At 44.7% G+C, this 23,421-nt stretch overlaps 1 protein-coding gene across 1 annotated transcript in view; it reads left to right on the forward strand.

The window, feature by feature from the left end:
• GRAMD1C (GRAM domain containing 1C) overlaps positions 1-23,421 on the forward strand; it is a 429,857-nt gene that overhangs the window by 249,457 nt on the left and 156,979 nt on the right. Inside the window, exon 7 of the mRNA XM_030203917.1 lies at positions 18,112-18,230. Coding sequence (XP_030059777.1) covers positions 18,112-18,230 — 119 coding nt within the window. The remainder of the gene's footprint in view (positions 1-18,111; positions 18,231-23,421) is intronic.

The following is a 23,421-nucleotide window of genomic DNA, read 5'->3' on the forward strand; positions in this document are numbered from 1 at the left end:
TGATCTTGTCCAGCTCCTTCCCTGAGCAAGAAACGACCTTTTCTTGACCTTCAAATTGTTACATTGTGATGGGCATTCCTGTCTCTCATCAGGCTTGCTGGCGCCATGGTCTGCCTCCCTTTTCCTTATCAGGGAGGTAAAAGGGGGGGCAGGTAGCCCACTGCATGTCCTTGAGTTTTTCCAGGCCTGCCAGTGATTTACCACAAGCAGAGAGCTGACACAAACAGAAAGTTGAATCTGCTTGCTCACTGAAGTACAGGGTCATAGTTCACAGACCCCATCTTGATATAGTTGTATTCACAGGCTGAGACCAGCAGAGTGAGACTCACAGGGAAATAGCCCTACAGGGGCGAGGTACAGTTCATGATCTAAGCAGTAGGGATTGGGGTGGGTGGATTGGATGGCATTGGGAGAATGCACATGACTTTTTCTGGCAAGTCTATGTGTTTGTTACAACCCTGGTTCCGCTTTTAGTAGCAATACACGAGGGTGATGTATCTGATGGTAGTCCTGGGGCCTCTGGGGTAGGGGGTAGGGAGATGGAGGGGAAGTGAGGGGTTTTGGGGGAGGGTAAGATTTATTGGTGGTTCCTTCACATTGATGTTTGTTAGATCTGAATTAAATACACGCTATGAAGAGACTGGAGTGAGGCTGGACACTCTGGCTGTATTACACATAGAAATTTGACAGCTTGAATAAAATTTACCGAGGCGCTATTTCCAAGAAATGTAGAATTTTAGTGTGGAATGTAGGAGGCATCTCCTTCCCGATCAAACATTCTGAAATTTTAACCAAATTGAAATGAAAGGGAGCGGATGTCGCCTGCCTTCAGAAAACGCACCTAAATGACGCATCAGAGCTGAAACAGGCTTGGGTGGGGGAAATCTACTATGCCTCCCCGGGAGGCAGGAAAGTTGGGGTAGCCAGATTGATTCATAAGTCCCTGGCATGTATGTCTGAGATCATCCTGAAGGATGAAAAAGGCTGTTATATACTCTCAAAACTATGGTTATAGGGCGGAGAACTATATTTATTAAACATTTATGTGCCTATACCTTTTAATGCTAAATTTTGTCCGGTTTTAGCTCAGTTGTTGATGCTAACTTTTATCTGGTTTTAGCCAGGTTGTTGCCATATCATGGCAAAGATCTCTCTTTGTTTTAGGTAAAATTAATCTTATAGCAGATCCCAACTTGGATAGCACAGCTCAGATAAGACACTGCCAACATTTCTGACCAGGTCAGGGGACCTTAGTCTTATTTTGTAACTCTCTGGATTTGATGGACATTTGGAGACTACTCCATCCCAGGGAACTAGATTACACTCATAGGTCAAGAGCCCATGATAACGCTTATGAGATGGGACTACATATTAGCGACAAATACACTTTTTTTTGGCTGTCACACAAGTGACCATAGGTCCTGAAATTGTCTCAGGTCACACGATGGTCTGGATGGATTTAGAAGCCTCTTATAGCTACAATGCTGTGCCAGGACAGCGCTTTCCGGTCAGTCTAGGCCATTGTGTAGATTTTCAAACATATATGAGGTCAAACTGCTAGGAATTTCTTACTCATAATGCCCAGCAAACAGCTGACCCACGTGTGTTTTGGTGTACCGCGACAGCAGTGATATGAGGGAAAATCATAGCCTACATTATTTCCAGGCAGAAAACAATAGCATTATATATATTACTGGGGATAAATATTTAAACTAGAAGAACAGATCTCAAAGCTATATCACAAAAAACGTTCTTCCTTTAAAATATTTCATTTCTTTTATTACAATACATATATCATATAAAACAACTTATACTATGCAAGTTCCGGAACTCATCCAGTCACACCTTTCACTTCACCACCCACTCACATAAACCTTATGTGGAAACATTTCTATATATCCACAAACTGTGTACATTCTCCCCACTTATTTTACACATTGATGTTATTTCCTCAGTTTCAAATCTTCCACTTGTGTCTTAGTTATTGTCCTTAAAGATTCAAATTATAGTCCTTATAAATCATGAAAATCTCCTGAATCACATCAAACGGGAGTACAGTGTTCACAACAAAGTCTCTCCAGCACTCTTCTCGAAGTATTGTTATTTCATCAGAGTGAATCAGTGCAGTGTGTCAAGGGCTTCCTGGAATTTACATACTGTTTCCAGTCTTTAAGCACCTTCTAACTCTTCACACCTTCTCACATACCCCACCGCCACCCTCTACCACACAAACATCCACATTCACTTAACATCCAATTCTTTCTACTTCTTAACATGCCAACATCGGACCACATTAAATGTCAACAGGAATTCTTCCATAGCAGTAGGTCAGGCGATTCAGCTTCCATCGACTCAGTCATAAGGTTGTTCCTCTCTCACCTGCTTGCCTTGCATCCATCTAGCTTGGAATATCTGCCACCTGCCACTTGAATTGGGCCAATTTCTGTGGGTCTGCTTCATTTGTGGTATAGAGATTAGTCTCATTTCAGTAGACTCCAAGCTTCCTGCACTGTCCTGACTTTTTTATGATTTCCCCTATATTTACCAGGCTCCAAAAAGAAATAACCATCTACAGTGAATGTTCTCCTGGTGGAGTGTCACCAGCATATCCTGTGGAGTGGAGGAGTGGCCTAGTGGTTAGAGCACTGGTCTTGCATTCCAGAGGTGGCCAGTTCAAGTCCCACTGCTGCTCCTTGTGATCTTGGGCAAGTCACTTAACCCTCCATTGCCTCAGATACAAACTTAGATTGTGAGCCCTCCTGGGACAGAGAAATATCTAGTGTACCTGAATGTAACTCACCTTGAGCTACTACTGAAAAGGGTGTGAGCAAAATCCAAATAAATAAATATCTTTAAATTCACACAACATTTGCAAGGTAATGGCAGAAAGATCCTGGAAACCTTCCACTTTGTGGTTCTCCAACATTATTGCACCCTCTTCCTTAGCTTTCCACAGCAGCTGCTCCTTGTTCTTATAATTGTGCAGGCAAGCTACACTGTCTTTGGGAAGGTCTTTTTTTTCATTTGACCCTTCCCCCAGCTGCAGTACTAAGTGGGAGGTATAGTGCTTCGTGGCCTGGATATCTTGCTTCACCCAGCCATACTTTCTGCTGGTGTTACCGGAAGATTCAGCTTAATTCTTGAAGAATAAGTGCAGCTTGAAGTTATTCAACTTGCATAATAATGAGGTGTTTTTCATTCATTTATATGTTTTGCATCTCATTATTATGTAGCCTGTGTCGCCTTATACTAATTTGTGTTACTGTCAATCAACATAGAATTTTGCCATTAACACATGTTCAATGAATAATTCCCTTTAACGCACATGACTAACTATCCACCTTAGTAGCTGTGGGGGATAAAAGAACCAGCAGCTGTGGGGGTGGGATGGAGCTGATTGTGCAGACCAGAAACAGTAGCGGCTATGAGGATGGAATCAGAGGCAGCTGCTCAGGCCAGAATCAATAGCGACCATGAGACTGGGATCAGAGGTGGCTGTACAGACTATAAACAGAAGTGGTTGGGGGAGGTATGACCAGAGGCAGTTGTGGAGGCAGAAAACAGGAGCACCAAGACTAGCAGCCTGCAGGGCCTGAGAACAGCAATACAGCATCAATAGTTGAGGTGAGGGAGAGATACTAATGGTGTGGCCTAGCTGTAGGGAAAGAGAGTGACTAACTGATAGGGAATGGCTGGAGAGAGAATGAGAGATTGGTGCGGACTGGTTGGGGGGAGTCGAGAGAGACTGGTGGAGTCAGGAAAGGGGAAGGGAAATAGCTTTTGGAGAACAGGTTTGGCCCTGAGGAATGGGGGATTCAGGAAGAACTGTAGGTATGAACTAGGGGCCTTTGAATCTTTTGGAGGTTAACAAGGGGTCCACACAACCAAAAAGGTAGGGAGTATCTGCTCTACCAAATTCATATTATGGAGAAAAATTGCGTACAATAAAAAAGAAACAGTCCATCCATTAAAATAAAACCTAGCGGAGAGGAAGTGATATCACCAAGGAGCATGGCTGCCTAAACGCCGAGCTCCCGATCACCTGCAGTGTTTTGTGTCATTTCTCCAGCTCACAGCGAACAATTCCTGCCAGAATGGCAGGGCAGAGATACTTTGAGGGTGAGCGTTCAGGCGTGGTGATGCAGAGATGTGTGGAACCGGTCAATCTCTCCCAATTTGCATTCGCGAGCAACGAGAGCGAGAAGCACATGGCGGCCCAGACATAGGAGACTAATAGCGAGCGGGAGTTTATCAGAGACCCAAGTTCGGGGGACATGTTTTCGACACAAGATCAGGCAAGCCCCGAGGAGGGAGTTTTTCCGGAGCTACGCTCCTGGCTGCAGGAAATACGATCAGACCTGAAGGCAGTTTGCTCGGATCTGGCCACTTTGGAGGCCGACCTGCGGGGCGAGATTAAAGATCTGGGGCACAGAGTGGAGGAAGCGGAAGGCCGACTCGAAGAACACTCTGAGGCAATGGGGTCCTTGGACCGGCAGATCTCGGATGTCCACATAGGTCAGCAGCAAATGGCAGATAAACTGGAAGACCTAGAAAATAGGAGCCGGCGAAAAAAACTTGTGGTTCCATGGTCTTCCGGAGACTCCAACATACCAAGACAGCGAGGCAGTGGTCCAGCAAGTGGTTAGCTCGCTGTTAGCTACAACTAGCTTGCCTATTGCGCCAGATAAGGTAATTTTAGAGAGATCCCACCGAGCCTTAGGGCCGACAAAAGAACCTCTCAAAAGATATTGTAGCCTGCTTCCAAGGCTTTAAATTGAAAGAGCGGGTCTTAAAAGCAGCACGTCAAGCTAATGACTTCAAATGCGACTCATACCAAGTGGAAGTCTATCAAGATCTAGCAGCAGCCACTCTGAAGCGCAGGGCAGACCTGAAGCCGGTTACGGCTAAGCTTCGAGATATGGGTATCCGGTACAGATGGAGACATCCTTTTGCGCTGGTATTTTATAAAGATGGAAAAATGCACCAGGTAACATCTGTCTCAGAAGCGCGAGAGATCCTACCGGAGGGAGAATTAACAGCAACACCATCAACATCAGGGGTGTCTCGATCGGAGTCCGCCCTGAGGTCTTATCTGAAGTGGCAACGAGTGGGGCACAAAAGATTGCAGCACCAGCAATCAGTGGGCCGCCTCACTTGAAGATGGACAGGGAGCAGACAATATGGTCAATGCTATGCTGACATTTTTTGGGGGATCCTCTATTTTGTATCAGGGCTGGCATATGAAGTTTGTTGTTGTGGCTGGGAAGGGGCATGTTTGATATTAGGAAATGTTGCTTTATAGGGCTGGGGGATATATGGAGGTGTTATGTGAATGCTTTCTGTTGTGGAATTGGGGATTATTATAAGTGACTATATGAACATATGTAGGTGTCAGGGTCACATTCCTCCCTTAAAGCACCTACTCTATCCCATAATCAGGATCTGATTTGCCCTGCACTGCTGACACCTGGTTTGCCCTGCACTGCTGACGCCTGGTTTGCCCTGCACTGCTGACAACTGATTTGCCCTGCTAACATCTATTTACCCTATACTGCTGACAACCGATTGCCTGCACTGCCGTCAACCGATTTGCCCTGCACGACTGACCAACAATCTGTCCTACTCTGCTGACATCTATTTGCCCTACACTGCTGATAACCGATTGCCCTGCACTGCTGTCAACCGATTTGCCCTGCACGACTGACCAGCGATCTGTCCTACTCTGCTGACATCCGATTGCCCTGCACTGCTGACAACCTTTTGCTTTCACTGCTGTCAACCAATTTGCCCTGCACTGCTGACATCTGACTTGCTCTGCACTGCTGACATCTGACTTGCCCTGCACTGATATCAACCATTTTCCCCTGCATTGCTAACATTTGACTTGCCCTGCAAAAGGAGTGACTGTTACCTAGCACTTGGGACTGCCTGAGTCACTACATATGGCTCCATTTCACATTTTCCTCCTAGTACTGTCCCTTCCCAATCTACTCCTCCACCCGAAGCCACTGTGCACTACAACTATACATTGCCCTTTCGTTGATTTTACCACCTCAACATCACTCTTGTCCTCTTCCTCTCTCCTTGCTTTCTACCTTCAACATTTCATTCCTTCCATTGTCCCTTCCCCATTTTATCTGAATTCATCTCGCCTTCATCGCCTTCATCGTCACTCCTCTCCTACTGCCCTCCGCACTCTCTTACTCCTTCTCTCTGCTAGAGACATCAATCCCAATCCTGGTCCCCTTCACCAACCCTCATCCTATTTGTGCAGGTCGCACCATGACCTCTCCAATCTCATCTCTATTCCTCTTCTCCTCCCCCTCTTCTCTGCCCTTCTCATGTGCCCTATGGAATGGCCGCTCCATCTGCAACAAACTTTCCTATATCCATGACCTTTTTATCTCTCGTAGCCTCCATCTGCTCACCATAACAGAAACCTGGCTCTGCCCTAAGGACTCTGCTTCGTCACAGCCCTCTGCCATGATGGTTATCTCTTCTCCCATACTCCTTGCCCTGCTGGCCGCGGCGGTGGTGTTGGGCTATTACTCTCACCCTCTTCCAAATTTCAATCTCTTCTGCCACCTCAGTCTCTCTGATTTTCTTCCTTTGAAGTCCACTCCGTCCGCCTATTCACTCCTTTGCCTCTTCGTATAGCAGTTATTTATCGTCCCCCTGACAAATCCCTTTCATCCTTTCTCAGCGACTTTGACACTTGGCTTTCCTTTTTTCATGATCCTTCTTCCTCCTCCCTCATCCTTGGTGACTTTAACACTCATGTTAATGATCCCTCCAACTCTTACGTTTCCCAGTTCCTTGCTCTAACATCCTCCTTCAATCTCCAACTATGCTCCACTTCCCCCACTCACCAAAATGGTGACTGTCTCGATCTTATCTTCTTATATAACTGCTCTCTCTCCAATTCCTTTGCCTCAGATCTTCCCCTCTCTGACCATCATCTAATAACCTTCACACTTAAACTTCCTCCTGCCCAATCCTGTCCAATCTTAACCAATTTATCTAGGAATCTCCAGGCTATTGACCCTACCACCCTATCCTCCAGTGTCTCGAACCTCTTCTCTACCACTGCACCATCCAAATCTGTCAACGAAGCTGTCTCTTCCTACAATACTATTCTATCCTCTGCATTAGACACTCTTGCACCTCTCATGCCCCGTCCTTTAAGGTGCACCAAACCCCAGCCTTGGTTGACCTCTAAAATCCGCTACCTTCGTTCCTGTGCCCGATCTGCCGAACGCCTCTGACTGAAATCTTCTGCCTTTGCTGACTTCATACACTTCTAGTTCATGCTGACCTCCTTCCAATCTGCTCTTTTGCTTGCCAAACAGGAATATTACATCCAGCTGACTAATTCTCTCGGCTCTAACCCTCGACTTCTCTTCGCCACACTGAACTCTCTCCTCAAAGTACCTCCATCATCTCCAAATCCCCCTCACTATTTCCCCATACCCTAGCTGAATTCTTCCACGACAAAGTTCAGAAAATAAACCTTGAATTCTCAACCAAGCCACCCCCACCTCTCCCTCCCCTTATCCGTTCCCCTAACTCCCCAACCCCTCCGTCCTTTTCCTAGTTTCCCAAAATCACTGATGAGGAAACAACACATCTTTTCTCCTCCTCAAAACGAACTACCTGTTCCTCTGATCCCATTCCTACCCACCTTCTTAACACCATCTTTCCTACTCTCACCCCTTTTATCTGTCATATCCTCAATCTTTCACTTTCCACTGCGACCGTTCCTGATGCCTTCAAACATGCCGTGGTCACACCACTCCTTAAGAAGCCTTCACTTGACCCTACCTGTCCTTCCAACTATCGACCCATCTCCCTCCTCCCCTTCCTCTCCAAGATACTTGAATGTGCTGTTCACCTCCGCTGTCTTGATTTTCTTTCATCTCAATCTGTTCTTGACCCATTCCAATCTGGCTTTTGCCCTCTTCATTCAACTGAAACTGCATTTACAAAAGTTTCCAACGACCTGGCCAAATCTAAAGGTCTCTATTCTATCCTCATCCTTCTCGATCTATCTGCCGCTTTTGACACTGTTGATCACAGCCTACTCCTTGATACGTTTTCTTCACTTGGATTCCAGGGCTCTGTTCTTTCCTGGTTCTCCTCCTACCTTTCGCTTTGCACCTTTAGTGTACACTCTGGTGAATCCTCTTCCACTTCTATCCCACTACCAATCGGTGTACCTCAAGGTTCTGTTCTTGGTCCTCTCCTGTTCTCCATCTACACTTCTTCCCTTGGCTCTCTGATATCATCCCATGGCTTTCAATACCATCTCTATGCTGACTACTCCCAGATCTACCTCTCTACCCCCAAAATCACAACCAGCATCCAGACCAAATTATCAGTCTGCCTATCTGATATCACTGTCTGGATGTCTCAATATCATCTGAAACTGAACATGGCCAAAACTGAGCTTCTCATCTTTCCCCTAAACCCACCTCTCCTCTTCCCCCTTTCTCTATTTCTGTAGATGGCACACTCATTCTCCCTGTCTCATCAGCTTGTAACCTTGGGGTCATCTTCGACTCCTCTCTCTCCTTCTCTGCTCACATTCAGCAGATTGCCAAAACCTGTCGTTTCTTTCTCTATAACATCATCAAAATCCGTCCCTTCCTCTCTGAGCATGCCACCAGAACCCTTATCCACACTCTTATCACCTCTCGCCTAGATTACTGCAACCTGCTTCTCACCGGCCTCCCACTTAGCCACCTATCTCCTCTTCAATCGGTCCAAAACTCTGCTGCGCGACTAATTTTTCGCCAGAGTTGCTTTGCTCACATTAGCCCTCTCCTCAAGTCACTTCACTGGCTCCCTATCCGTTTTCGCGTTCAATTCAAACTTCTCTTACTGACCTATAAATGCATTCACTCTTCCACTCCCCAGTACCTCTCCACTCTTGTCTCTCCCTACGCCCCCCCTCCCCCCCGGGCACTCCGTTCTGTTAGGGTGGTGGACTTTGGTCCTGGGGAACTGAGGAACTGAGTTAGATTCCCACTTCAGGCACAGGCAGCTCCTTGTGACTCTGGGCAAGTCACTTAACCCTCCATTGCCCCATGTAAGCCACATTGAGCCTGCCATGAGTGGGAAAGCACGGGGTACAAATGTAACAAAAAAAAAATCTCTCTTTTCTGTCCCCTTCTCCACTACTGCTAATTCCAGACTCCGTTCCTTTTATCTCGCTGCACCTCACGCCTGGAATAGACTTCCCAAACATGTACGTCTAGCCCCGTCCTTGCCCATTTTCAAATCCAGGCTAAAAGGCCACCTGTTTAACACTGCTTTTGACTCCTAATCACTGCTCACTTGCCTGTACCTTTTATCCCCACCTCTTTAATTCCCTTACCTCTTAATTGTTCTGTCTGTTTGTCCTATTTAGATTGTGAGCTCTTTGAGCAGGCACTGTCTTTACTTGTATGGTGTACAGCATTGCATATGCCTTGTAGCGCTATAGAAGTGTTTAGTAGTAGTAGCACTCTGGTATGAATGGGGTGCTATGGATAAGTGGGGGTTGGGTGGGGAGGAGGAAGGGGAGATACTTCATTTAGAGTGAGGGAGGGTCTACAAAGGGTAAGGGGGAGGGGAGGGGATCCGAATGGGATGGGGAAAGATTGACTAGGAGGTTGAATGATGTTTGGATGTGGAGGGGTTGTCGAGGGCCGGAGGGAGCAGAGGATACTGTTAAAATGACAGATATAAACTTAATGCTCCTGAATGTCAGGGGTTTGAATGTGCATATGAAGCGTCAGCTGTTATTTCGGGAGCTGGTTCGTTTAAAAGTAGACATTGCCCTGATTCAGGAGACGCATCTAAAGCCACTACATGAACACTTGTGTAAGCATCGTAATTATCCTCATATGTATTTTGAATCCAACCGTGCGGGGGGCAAGACAAAGGGGGTGTTGATAGTGTTTAGCAACTCCCGGCCATGGTGTATTGAAAAGACCATTAAGAGATAAGGGGGGTCGCTTCATATTATTAGTTTTTTCAGTGGGGATTCAAAAATACAGTATAGTGAATGTATACGGACCTAATGCAGATCATAGGGAATTTTATCATCAATTGGATCAGTTACTATTGGCTCATGGGGAGGGATCTATGTTAGTTGGGGGGGACTTTAATCTTACCTTGAACCCTCGGATAGACAATTTCACTCTTGCAATACAGTACGGCCAACAGAGCCGTTCAATACTTCAAACATTCTTAGAGAGGTGGCAGTTGGTGGATCTTTGGCGTCATGTGAACCCGGCTCAAAGAGAATACACATACTTCTCCTCAGTGCATCAATCTTACTCTCGTATAGATTTTTGGTTGGGGGATGCCTCAATACTTCCTTGTATCTATGATCAGCAGATAGTGTCCCGTACATGGTCAGATCATAGCCCAGTTATGCTGAGTCTCCGATCTCGAACCCGATTGAAATCTACTTCGCATTGGCGTCTTGATGATGCCTAACTTTCTGAGGTGACTAATGTCCAACAAATTGAGCATTTGATTAAAGAGTATCTAGAACTGAATAATAATGGGGAAGTCTCGTCAGTGGTGCTTTGGGAGGGGTTCAAAGCGGTCATGCAAGGGCATCTTATTGCCTTAAAGGCCCATATGAGAAAAGAAAAGCGCCAAGCAAAGAACTCTTTGCGGAGACGCTTGGACGGGATGGAAAAACAAATTATAAAGGCGCACCAGTTGCGCTCGCCGCCTCCTCAATCTTTGATAGATCAGGCACATAAACTCCGTCAGGAGCTGCATACGCTGCAGCTAGCGGATATTTCGAAGCAGCTGCAGAGGGTCCGGCAGACGCATTTTGAATTTGGGAATAAAGCAAGCAAACCTTTGGCCCATAAGTTGAAAAAGCAGGCGAATCGAGCTCAAATCTCACAAATGAGGGATGGTAATGGCGTGTTAACCTCAGATCAAGTGGAATTACAGTCATTGTTTCAACAATTGTATGCTAAACTTTACACCCCTGATATTGATCCCTCGGAGGATGATATATCTGCTTTTCTAGATCAGATTCACTTACCAAGGTTACTTGAAGGAGCCCAACATAGATTATCTAGACCCATTGAGCTAGATGAGATTTTAGAAGCAATCAGGGCTTTGGCTTCTTCCAAGTCTCTGGGGTCAGATGGCTTCACCAATAAGTTTTATACGATTTTTGGTAAGCTCTTGGTCCCCCTGCTGTTGAGGGTGTTCAACTCACTGCGGGAGGCGCAGACACTTCCGGAGACTTGGAATCTGGCCCTTATTACGGTCTTGCCCAAACCTGGTAAAGACCCGCAGCTCTGCAGCTCCTATAGGCCGATCTCATTATTGGGGGTGGACTATAAAATTTTCACCAAGGTATTGGCATCTCGTTTACAACATTATCTTCCTCTGTTGCTACAAGAGGATCAGGCGGAGTTTGTGCACGGGCGTCAAACTTTTGATAACATCCGTAGGATGCTTCACCTTATCTACTGTGCGCATTCTTTGAGCATTCCTATGTGTGTACTTTAATTAGATGCCGAAAAGGTGTTTGATAGGGTACATTGGCCCTTTTTGTTTGCAGTGGTGGAGAGAATGGGAATATCGGGCTGCTTTTTTCGGGAATATTGGCTTCAGCTTTTATATAAGGGGCCCAAAGCTGCAGTACGTGTGAATGGTAGTCATTCCTCTCAGTTTCCTTTGTACCGGGGAACCAGACAGTTGTGTGCTTTGTCCCATTTGCCATGGTGATTGAACCCCTAGCTATATATATTCGGGCACACCCAGACATCAAAGGGTTGCGGCAGGGGGACGGTTGAATCACAAATCCTTTTGTTTGCAGATGACTTATTACTCACCTTAACCGAGCCAGGTACATCGTTCCCAGTCTTTTCTTCTGTACTACATGATTACGGCAAGGTATTGGGCTTTAAGATAAATATGGATAAGTCTGAGGCCCTGAATATCACAATTCCAGAAGACCAGGTAAAGAGACTGAGATCCAGTTATCCTTTTCGCTGGGTGTCACGATTTATTAGGTATTTGGGGGTTAACTTGACCAGGCGTATAGATGATCTGTATGAGGCGAACTTTCCTGGGAAAGTACAGGAGCTATTCTTGGAATTGGAGAAATGGGAGGGACTGATGATCTCCTGGCTTGGACGCATAAACGCGGTTAAAATGACCCTGCTTCCCAATTTATTATACTTGTTTATGGCAGTGCCAATATCTATACCAGATATATTCTTTAAGGGTTTGAACAGGAGAGTGTTCTCTTTCATCTGGAAGAAAAGACCACCAAGGGTTCGTTGAGTGGTCATGTATCAGCCACGAGCGCATGGGGGAATGGGAGTTCCCTACTTCTTTCTATACTATCAAGCAGCTCATCTTAGAATATTGGCAGATTGGTTACAGGGAAGGGAGTAAGTTGTGGATAGTGTTGGAGCAAGTATGGTTTGATCAATATCCACTGAGAGCTATCCCTTGGTTGCCTGACAGATTATTGAGGGAGGTGGTCAAATCGGCCCTACCGCTTCTTCAGTGACCCCTGAGGACTTGGAGTGTGATTAGAGGACAATTTGTTTCCAGGGCGAGCACATTTTCCGCAAACGCCCATACGATTTGCTTCGGGATTCCCCCCTCAGGTTTTGGATTCTTGTTAAGGCAAATGGGAACAATTAGGTCTACGTGAATTAGGGCAGGTATGGGAGGATGGGAGACCCTTAGCATTTGGGAAGGTGCAGGAGGAATATGGGATTCCTTCGTCTAATGCATTTCAATATCATCAACTGCGAGACTTTATCTGTAGGCGAGCAAGGGGGAGTTAAATTTGGGGAACACAATTGGAGCGGGCGATGGGGGCGGGGTAGAGGAGGGGTATCGAGAATCTATCAAGCACTGGTCCAACAGAGCAAACCTGTTACTTATTACACGAGGAAGTGGGAAAAGGTGCTGGGGTTATCCTATCACTACGCAGAGTGGGAAAGGGTATTTAAATCCTTGCTCAAGGTATCGGTGTCCAGCTCCATGATAGAGAATGGGTATAAGATACTCTATAGCTGGTATTATACACCCAAGAGATTAGCTAGAATGTTCAAGGGAAGGTCAGCTTTGTGCTGGTACCAATGTGGAGAGGAGGGGGATATGTATCATATTTGGTGGTCTTGCCCCTCAGCACAAGAGTTCTGGATTAAAGTTTTAAAATTCATGTCAAGTTTGACTGAGGTCAGCTACCCCATTAAAATAGAACACTGCCTCCTACATGTCAAGCCAAAGGGGGTGAACCTGAATATTCATTGGTTAGTCACTCAAGTGTTTGTGGCTAGCAAGTTAGTATTGGGGGCAGCATGGAAACAACAATCCCTGCTTGATATATCGGTGATAATACGCAAACTGGATTATATCCATTTGATGTCTAAACTCACAGCGCTGCGTACAGGCAGTATAATAGCTTACCACCACACTTGGGACCCATATATTAAATGGTCATCTTACTCTGAAGCAGCTTAGATAAAACCTCAGAAGGTGGGATAGGGGAGGGATAGGGTAGGGGGAGGGATGGGAGAAGGGGGGATAGATATGTTAAGTTAAAAAAAAAGAAAAATCAGTCATGTTTTGCGATCCTTTGTATTTATTACTTGAATCAGGCCGATGGCTGACTCAGATGTTGTATTATCCAAATGTAGATGTTTAATAAAATTACAAATAAACGGGGGAAAAAAATAAAACCTAGCCACTTTCCCAGCCAAGCAACACAAGCTAGTCATTGATATTAAAGCAATTCTCCCTTAATTTTACCATGAAGAAAATCATCAAGCTGGTCAGATACTAAAAAGGAATATCTGTTCTCAAATGTAACCAAGTATTTACAGGGAAAGCACAAAAAGAAAGTTGCTTCCAGATCCAACACCTTGTCCTTAAGTTCAAGGAAACTCAGATTCTAGAGAGAGTTATCTGAGTGGCCCGGTAGAGAGACCATCAGAGGATAACTCTTTAGAACAACAAAAAAAAAGGGTGACAGATCAAGACTTTCATGAGATGCCACCTTATCAAAACCACCTTTGATTTGTTTTTCCAGAACCCTCAATGAAAAATATTAATAGTATACAATTGCAAAATTTCCCCAAAACACTTTTTAAATAACATAATTGGACACAGTCCAGTATTGAAAAAGTATATTTATTTTACAGCCCTGTTGTCAGCTAACTCAAGCTGATGACATATAGACAAACTGTTCTTAGTATTAGCCATGCTGTAGCTTGCAGAGTTTGTCTGAGTCTCAATCTTAAAACCTTGAGCTTCCATATAGCCATACTTGATATTATTATCCTCCATCTTATCCATTGTTTTCTTGAAAAATTGGACAACTGCAAACCAAACCTTTGCGCTTAGAGATACAGTCCATGGGACAATCTTCCAAATATTCAATTGTTATATATTCCATTCAGAAGGAAGAATTCCTTCACTTGTTCAACCAAAGATACCAATAATAAGACAACCGCTCTGGGAAAAACCCGATCTTCCAATAAAACGGTATTAATAGGCATTTGAGCAGGTACAACTTCCTGACCTAGCATGCCACCAGAAGCCAGAGAGTCTTCTTTATTTGATTTGATACCTTGAACTCTAGCAGAAGCCCCAGAAGTTGGCATTTTAAATTTGATTTTCCTTTTCCCTATAGTGCTTGCCCCAGTGTTAAACTCCTCTTGGCCACTAAAGAGATGTATCTCTTCCCATCAGGCATGTATCACAGCCAGCTGAACTTTTAAAAGCCACAGACCCCATCAGATCTCATCTTGGGGATTGTTCCTGGCTCTAGCAAACGTCCACCACTCCTCCTTATAGCAGTCTGAGACAAAGGATGTCACACTCATTCCCATGGGTTCTCAGTTGCTTTAATAGTGCCGTCCCTATAGTCTGGTTGCTTACTGAGGATATTGAAATTACAGCCAGTAGATATGGTGAAGAGCTTGGTTATTAGACTGGATTGTAAATTAATATTGAGGGCACAGGTTTTGGCAGTTTTGTAGCCTGTACACAGTCCATTTCCATCAGCCTTATTTGACTAGAAATGACTTGATGAAATTGGTGCGTACATTAACAATGAATTGAATAGACTATTGTAATGTTCTGTATCATGATACCCCAAAGACTGCATTGAAAAGATTATAACCTGTAAAATACAGCAGCAAGATTGTGGTATATAGAGGAAAGAAATTTGATCATATGGCTCCAATATTAAAGGCTTTCTATTGGTTACCAATTGCAGCAAGGGTTGTTTCTAAGGTTTTTAATGTTAGTTTATAAAAGTTTGTAGACTGGACACCAGAATATGTGACAGTTTTCTTAATAGACCAAAAAGCAGGAGAAGGAAGCAGGCTGAACAGACAATGGGATAAACAAACTAGTTTTACTGCTGTAATACATAAGACTTGACATGGCACCATGTTTCGGCACAGAAGTGCCTGCCTCAGGAGTCTACAATAAAAGATAATAAATAATAAAAGTGGATAACACTATAACATACATAAGTAATGCCACACTGGGAAAAGACCAAAGGTCCATCGAGCCCAGTATCCTGTCCACGACAGCGGCCAATCCAGGCCAAGGGCACCTGGCAAGCTTCCCAAACGTACAAATATTCTATACATGTTATTCCTGGAATTGTGGATTTTTCCCAAGTCCATTTAGTAGTGGTTTATGGACTTGTCCTTTAGGAAACCGTCTAACCCCTTTTTAAACTCCGCTAAGCTAACCGCCTTCACCACGTTCTCTGGCAATGAATTCCAGAGTTTAATTATGCGTTGGGTAAAGAAAGATTTTCTCTGATTTGCTTTAAATTTACTACACTGTAGTTTCATCGCATGCCCCCTAGTCCTAGTGTTTTTGGAAAGCGTGAACAGACGCTTCACATCCACCTGTTCCACTCCACTCAATATTTTATATACCTCTATCATGTCTCCCAAGCTGAAAAGCCCTAGCCTCCTTAGTCTTTCTTCATAGGGAAGTCGTCTCATCCCCGCTATCATTTTAGTCGCCCTTCGCTGCACCTTTTCCAATTCTACTATATCTTTCTTGAGATGTGGCGACCAGAATTGAACACAGTACTCAAGGTGCGGTCGCACCATGGAGCGATACAATGGCATTATAACATCCTCACACCTGTTTTCCATACCTTTCCTAATAATACCCAACATTCTATTCGCTTTCCTAGCCGCAGCAGGACACTGAGCAGAAGGTTTCAGTATACTATCGATGATGACACCCAGATCCCTTTCTTGGTCCATAACTCCTAACGTGGAACCTTGCATGACGTAGCTATAATTCGAGTTCTTTTTTCCCACATCCATCACCTTGCACTTGCTCACATTAAACGTCATCTGCCATTTAGTCTCCTAGTCTCGTAAGGTCCTTCTGTAATTTTTCACAATCCTGTCGCGAGTTAACGACCTTGAATAACTTTGTGTCATCAGCAAATTTAATTACCTTGCTAGTTACTCCCATCTCTAAATCATTTATAAATGTTAAAAAGCAGCAGTCCTAGCACGGACCCCTGAGGAACCCCACTAACTACCTTTCTCCATTGTGAATACTGCCCATTTAACCCTACTCTCTGTTTCCTATCCTTCAACCAGTTTTTAATCCACAATAGGACATTTCCTCCTATCCCATGACCCTCCAATTTCCTCTGTAACCTTTCATGAGGTACCTTGTCAAACGCCTATTGAAAATCCTGATACACAATATCAACCGGCTCCCCTTTGTCTACGTGTTTGTTTACTCCTTCAAAGAATTGAAGTAAATTGATCAGGCAAGATTTCCCCACACAAAAGCCATGCTGACTTGGTCTCAGTAATCCATGTCCTTGGATGTGCTCTGTAATTTTGTTTTCGATAATAGTTTCTACCATTTTCCCTGGCACCGACTTCAGACTCACCGGTCTATATAAGATTACACAATTATAAATAGCCTGAAGATATATTAACATAAAATGATAAAGATATTTATGAAAAGACATATGAAAAGAATACAATAAGACATCAGAAACTGAACCAGTGGGCATATTACAAGTGAATTAAGAATACAAATGAATGTTACTGAGAATTTACATTATTGCATAACATAATTATATGAATAAATCAATTACTAAAATATATATATTACATAAAAGAACATAGTGGCAAGGTATCATTGAACATGCTGAAATGTAAATGAAAAAGAACATAGTCATACCTTTAAAAAGACTATGCATAAATGTAATGTACTCATCAAAGTATAGATCATTCTGCTGTTAAAAATGAAAGGGACTCTAAGAGCGTATGCATTCAGTGTATTGTAAGAATGCCAGTGAAACTAGTGTAACCACAATTAGGTTGTTGAGTAACCGCAACAAGGTAGTGAAAAATTTGCAAAACAACACGGTGTGAGACAAGTAATGTTAGCAATCTGTTGAAGAGAGGCGGCAGAAAAATAAAAATAAAATATGAAGGCATAGGGGACTTGTGCAACACCGAGGGAAGTCCACTATCTTGGTAAAATATACGAACTACTCATTTGATAGAAACAAGACATTTTGAGGTGAAAAATGACTATAGATATGTGTGCAAACTATTCATATGATAGTGACAAAACATTTGGAGTGGAGGAGTAGCCTAGTGGTTAGCGCACTGGTCTTGACATCCAAGGGTGGCCAGTTCAAATCCTACTGTTTTTTTGAACAGCAGATATTTTCTGTTGATGCTGATAAATTTATCTACATCACAGGCGCTTTAAAAACTGATGCTGGATTGAATAATGTTGAAGTGATACAGAAGAAATGCTGTTTACTACTGCATCTTTTTGTCAACAATTTTGTGGATGAGTATTTAATAAATTTGGACACTTCCTTTGTACTTGATTGGGAGATTTTTTCTGTACTGGGATTTCTTGTGGTCTCTATTTTTTCCTGTTTTTGCTGTTAATGCCATAAGAGCCAAAGAGGGTGTTATGCTCCTCTCAACAGCTGCTGTTGAGGATTCTACCACCAGTAGAGATTAAACTGTAAGGTTCTCAGTTCTGCGGTAGGGATAGTAAGTCTTTGCACATTATTTGAACCAGCATGTTTATTCTTTTCAGAGCCTGACCAACCGTGAATTTTGGCAGCTGGTGCAGCAGAGTTATGGTACAGAGCTGGGACTAAATACTGAGGAGATGGAGAGCTTGTCCTTATCAGCTGAGGATGGTGGTCAGCCCAGGTAATAAGATATGTTAAAAAGTCCAAATGCCCTTTTGTCATTAGTTAAATAGTCCACTGTGTCCAGCTGGTATCCATGGAGTTGATCATTAGAAATTCTTCCAACTAACTTAAACTGACCCTAAAGTGGAATGCAAATCTGCAGACAATTCTTGTACAGCAAGTTCTCAACTTATTCCCAGGGCACACCCTGCTGGTCTAGTTTTCAGGATATCCACAATGAATATACTACTACTACTTAACATTTCTAAAGCGCTACTAGGGTTACGCAGCGCTGTACAATTTAACATAAAAGGACAGGCCCTGCTCAAAGAGCTTACAATCTAAAGGACAAGTGAGTAGACGATACGATGGGGGCAGTCTATTTGGGGCAGTCCGGATATCCTGAAGGTAAGAGTTAGGTGCCAAAGGCAGCATTGAAGAGGTGGGCTTTAAGCAGAGATTTGAAGATGGGCAGGGAGGGGGCTTGACGTAGGGGCTCAGGAAGGTTGTTCCAGGCATAGGGTGAGGCGAGGCAGAATGGGCGGAGCCTGGAGTTGGCAGTGGTGGAGAAGGGTACTGAGAGGAGGGATTTGTCCTGTGAACGGAGGTTTCGGGTGGGAACATAAGGGGAGATGAGGGTAGAGAGGTAGTGAGGGGCAGCAGATTGAGTACATTTGTAGGTAAGAAGGAGGAGCTTGAACTGAATGTGGTATCGGATTGGAAGTCAGTGACCTGAGAAGAGGGGTGATATGAGTATATCGGTTCTGGCGGAATATAAGACGTGCAGCAGAGTTCTGAACAGATTGAAGGGGGGATAGATGGCTAAGTGGGAGGCCGGTGAGGAGTAAGTTGCAGTAGTCAAGTCGGGAGGTAATGAGAGCGTGGACGAGAGTTCGGGTGGTGTGTTCAGAGAGGAAAGGGCGAATTTTGCTGATGTTGAAGAGGAAGAAGCGACAGGTCTTGGCTATCTGGTGGATGTGTGCCGAGAGGGAGGAGTCGAAGATGACTCCGAGGTTGCGGGCAGATGAGACGGGGAGGATGAGGGTGTTATCCACTGAGATAGAAAGTGGAGGAAGAGGAGAAGTGGGTTTTGGTGGAAAGACGATGAGCTCAGTCTTGGACATGTTCAGTTTCAGGTGGCGGTTGGACATCCATGTAGCAATGTCGGTTAAGCAGGCCGATACCTTTGCCTGGGTCTTCGCGGTGATGTCTGGTGTGGAGAGATACAGCTGGGTGTCGTCCGCATAGAGGTGATACTGGAAGCCATGAGATGAGATGAGGGAGCCCAGGGAAGAGGTGTAGATTGAGAAGAGAAGGGGTCCAAGGACAGATCCCTGGGGAACACCAACAGATAGCAGGATGGGGGTGGAGGAAGAGCCATGGGAGTGAACTCTGAAGGTGCGGTGGGAGAGATAGGAGGAGAACCAGGAGAGGACAGAGCCCTGGAACCCGAATGAGGACAGTGTGGCAAGGAGTAGATCATGATTGACAGTGTCAAAAGCGGCGGATAGATCAAGGAGGATGAGGATGGAGTAGTGGCCTCTGGATTTGGCAAGGAACAGGTCATTACAGACTTTAGAGAGTGCTGTTTCTGTCGAGTGTAGAGGGCGAAAACCGGATTGAAGTGGATCAAGGATGGCATGAGAGGAGAGAAAATCAAGGCAGCGGCTGTGAACGGCACGCTCAAGTATTTTGGAGAGGAAGGGTAGGATGGAAATGGGGCGGTAGTTGGAGGGACAGGTAGGGTCAAGTGATGGTTTTTTGAGGAGAGGTGTGACTACGGCGTGCTTGAAGGTGTCAGGGACAGTTGCAGTGGAGAGAGAGAGGTTGAGGATATGACAGATGGAGGGGGTGACATTATGAGAGATGGTATTAAGTAAGTTGGTGGAGATGGGATCAGAGGAACAGGTGGTACTTTTTGAGCAGGAAAGAAGGCGAGCGGTTTCCTCTTCGGTGATGTCCGGAAAGGAGGAGAAAGAGGCCTGGGTTGGTTGGTCGAGGGTTGAAGGGTGAAAAGGAGGAGATGGTTTGGTAGTGAACTCAAGGTTGATCTTTTGCACCTTGTCACGGAAGTAATCGGCCAGTGATTGAGGGGAGAGTGAGGTGGGGGGAGGAGCGGAGGGCACTTTGAGGAGGGAGTTAAGGGTGGCGAAGAGACAATGGGGGTTGTAGCTGAGAGAATTGGTCAGTTGGGTGTAATAGTCCTGTTTGGCAAGGAATAGGGAGGAGTGGAGGGAGGATAGCATGAATTTGTAGTGAAGGAAATCTGAATGGGTGCGAGATTTTCTCCAGAGGTGTTCGGCAGATCGGGTGCAGGAACGAAGGTAGCGGATGCAAGGGGTCAGCCAAGGCTGGGGATTAGTACGCTTTGTGGGACGGGAGGTGGATGGAGCGAGGGTGTCCAGAGCAGAGGAGAGAGTGACATTGTATGCGGAGACAGCCTTGTCGACAGACTCGGAGGACAAGATGGAGGGGAGGAGATTGGAGATACAAGAGGATAAGGTGGGAGGGTCAATAGCCTGGAGATTCCTGGAGGTAGTGGTTAGAGTTGGACGGGGCTGAGGTGGGGGGTGAAGAAGTGTGAAGGTGATCAGGTGATGATCTGAGATAGGAAGAGCTGAAGTGTGGAAATTGGAGGGGGAGCCGGAGGAGGAGAGGACGAGGTCTAGACAGTGGCCGTCTCGGTGAGTCGAGGCGGTGGAGCATAGCTGGAGGTTGAAGGAGGATGTTAGAGTGAGGAACTGAGACGTGTGAGGGTCGGATTGGTCATATGCCTGAGATAGATTTGCATACACTGTCTCAGTTGTTCTAAAAGCTAGCATTTTTAGACACTAGAATGGTATTGTATGGCATTTTCTTAAAGGACAAGCAGGAGAGCAATTTTTTTACAGAATGGTTGATGTCAACTTAGTGATACTAAATGCTTTGAGTCAATTCGCTGCACATGCACATTATTTCCTGCTTACCTGCTGCTATCATGTGGGATCACCTCAGTCTGTCGTTCTGTGGAGCCAGTTGGTTGTGCATCACCAGAGCTTTCATCAAGATGTGGTTTTTTACCTTTAAAATGAGCTTTTATAAGTTTTTCACAGGACTATATCCATTACAGATACCTATAACTGGATCCTGTTTGTCTTTGGAGAAAACCAAGTTATGTATCTGTAGTAGGTGTTCTCCGTGGACATCAGAATACAAGTCCTCAAGTACTCGCCCATTTCCCCAAGGAGCTGTAGTGTAATCTGGGATCAGCCCAGCATCCTCCAAGGATGTGCCACTTCCCAATCAGAACAAAGAACAGTGGCTGCACATTTTATTCAGATTGCAAAGCGCCCCCCCCCCCCAATTACGTAATAAAAAAAGAAAAGAAATTACGCCAGGAGTGTATTTTTCTTTATTGGAATTTTCAAATGGTTGAAAAAAGAACAACATAACTACAAACATTAAAGATCATTTAAAACTATGAAAGGTCAGTTGAATCATACTCAAATAATTGGAAGCAAACTAAAGAATTTGTTGGACTTTATGAAGTTGTATTGAGATGAGTCCAGTAATTTCCACTTGTGTTTACTTAATGCATTTTTGAAGATAGGTATATTCCAAACTGTTTTCATATTTCTTGTAAAGTCCAGTTCCACTACATGTATATGGAAAGATGAGAATTGTCCTTGCAATGGTTTATGACTAATTTTAAAGCGATTGAATTTGGAAAGTCAAAAAGAGCTTTATCATTGTTGGAAAATTTTGAAGACAAAGCTAGATTTATGAATTACATTCTTTATAGTAAGTTGATCATTACATTTGAAGATTCTTTGTAATTTGTCCCAAATTTGTGTCCAAAATAATTTGATGTTCTGTTTCATCAGTGCTTTTTTTGTAGTAAAAAAGGTGCCGGTACTCATTATGGGCGGGGTCACCACATATGGTTCCACCCCTATTATAGCCACACCCCTTATACCAGCCATGGCGCATATAAACAGACATCATTGAAAATATTATACTAGTATAGGAGAAAAAAATAACGTGATTTTTTTCTTTATAAATAATTTGTGTAAGCTGTTACAGCTCCAGTATACCCAGTGCAAAATAAGACAGCAGATGTAAATTCTCAAATTGGACATATTCCAAACACTAAAATGAAAATAAAATGATTTTTTTCTACCTTTGTTGTCTGGTGACTTTGTTTTTCTATCCATATTGGTCCCAGTCTCTGATTCTGCTGCTCTCTATCTGTTCTCTTAACTCCATTTCCAGGGCTTCTTTTCTATTTATTTCTTTACTTTCCTCCTTTCTTCTTCATTTCTTGCCCTACATCCATAAGTAAAAGCTGGGTCCTCCTCTGTGGAATTGACTGGAGGAGGTATAACGTGGATCCAGCTTTTGCCTATTTTCTCCATCCATACTTAGTTTTTCTCCTCTCTTCCCTTTCCCTCATCTCCATCCATGTGCATCTTCTTCTTTTTTCTTTCCTCCCCTCCATCCATGTCCAGCACTTCTCCTCTCTCCTCTTCTCCATCCATGTCCAGCATTTCTCCTCTCTCTTCCCTCCCCTGTATCCATATAAAGCAATAATTCTCTCTCCCCTCTCCTCCATCCAAGTCCAGCATTTCTCCTCTCTCCCCACCAACTCCTCCATGCATCCATATCCAGCAGTTCTCCTCTGTCTCCTGCTCTCCTCTCCATCCATTTCCAGCATTTCTCCTCTGTCCCCTGCCCTCTCCTCCCCTCTCATCCATGTCCAGCGATTCTCCTCTTCCCCGTCCTCCCCTGCCATCCATGTCCAGCGATTCTCTTCTCCCCTGCCCTCTCCTACCATCCATGTCCAGCGATTCTCCTCTCTCCCCTGCCCTCCCATCCATGGCCAGCATGTCTCCTCTCTCCTCTTCCCTCCCCTCCCATCCGTGTCCAGCGATTCTCCTCTGTCCCCTGCCCTCCCCTCCTATCCTTGTCCAGCAATTCTCTCTTCCCTGCCTTCCCCTCAAATCCATGTCCAGCGATTCTCCTCTCTCCCGTCCTCTATGTCCAGCAATTCTCCTATCTCCCCTGCCCTCCCGTACTCTCCATGTCCAGAAATTCTCCTCCCCTCCCCTCGATGTCCAGCGATTCATTCAAACCCCAGCTCCCCTCCCCGCCGCCGCCCTCCCTCAGCTCCTCGACTTTTCGTTCATGCACCCGTGCTCCTTACCTTGAAATCTTTAGCTTACCCGAAGTCG

The sequence above is a fragment of the Microcaecilia unicolor genome, chromosome 5, assembly GCF_901765095.1.
Source record: "Microcaecilia unicolor chromosome 5, aMicUni1.1, whole genome shotgun sequence".
Taxonomy (NCBI): Eukaryota; Metazoa; Chordata; class Amphibia; order Gymnophiona; family Siphonopidae; genus Microcaecilia; species Microcaecilia unicolor.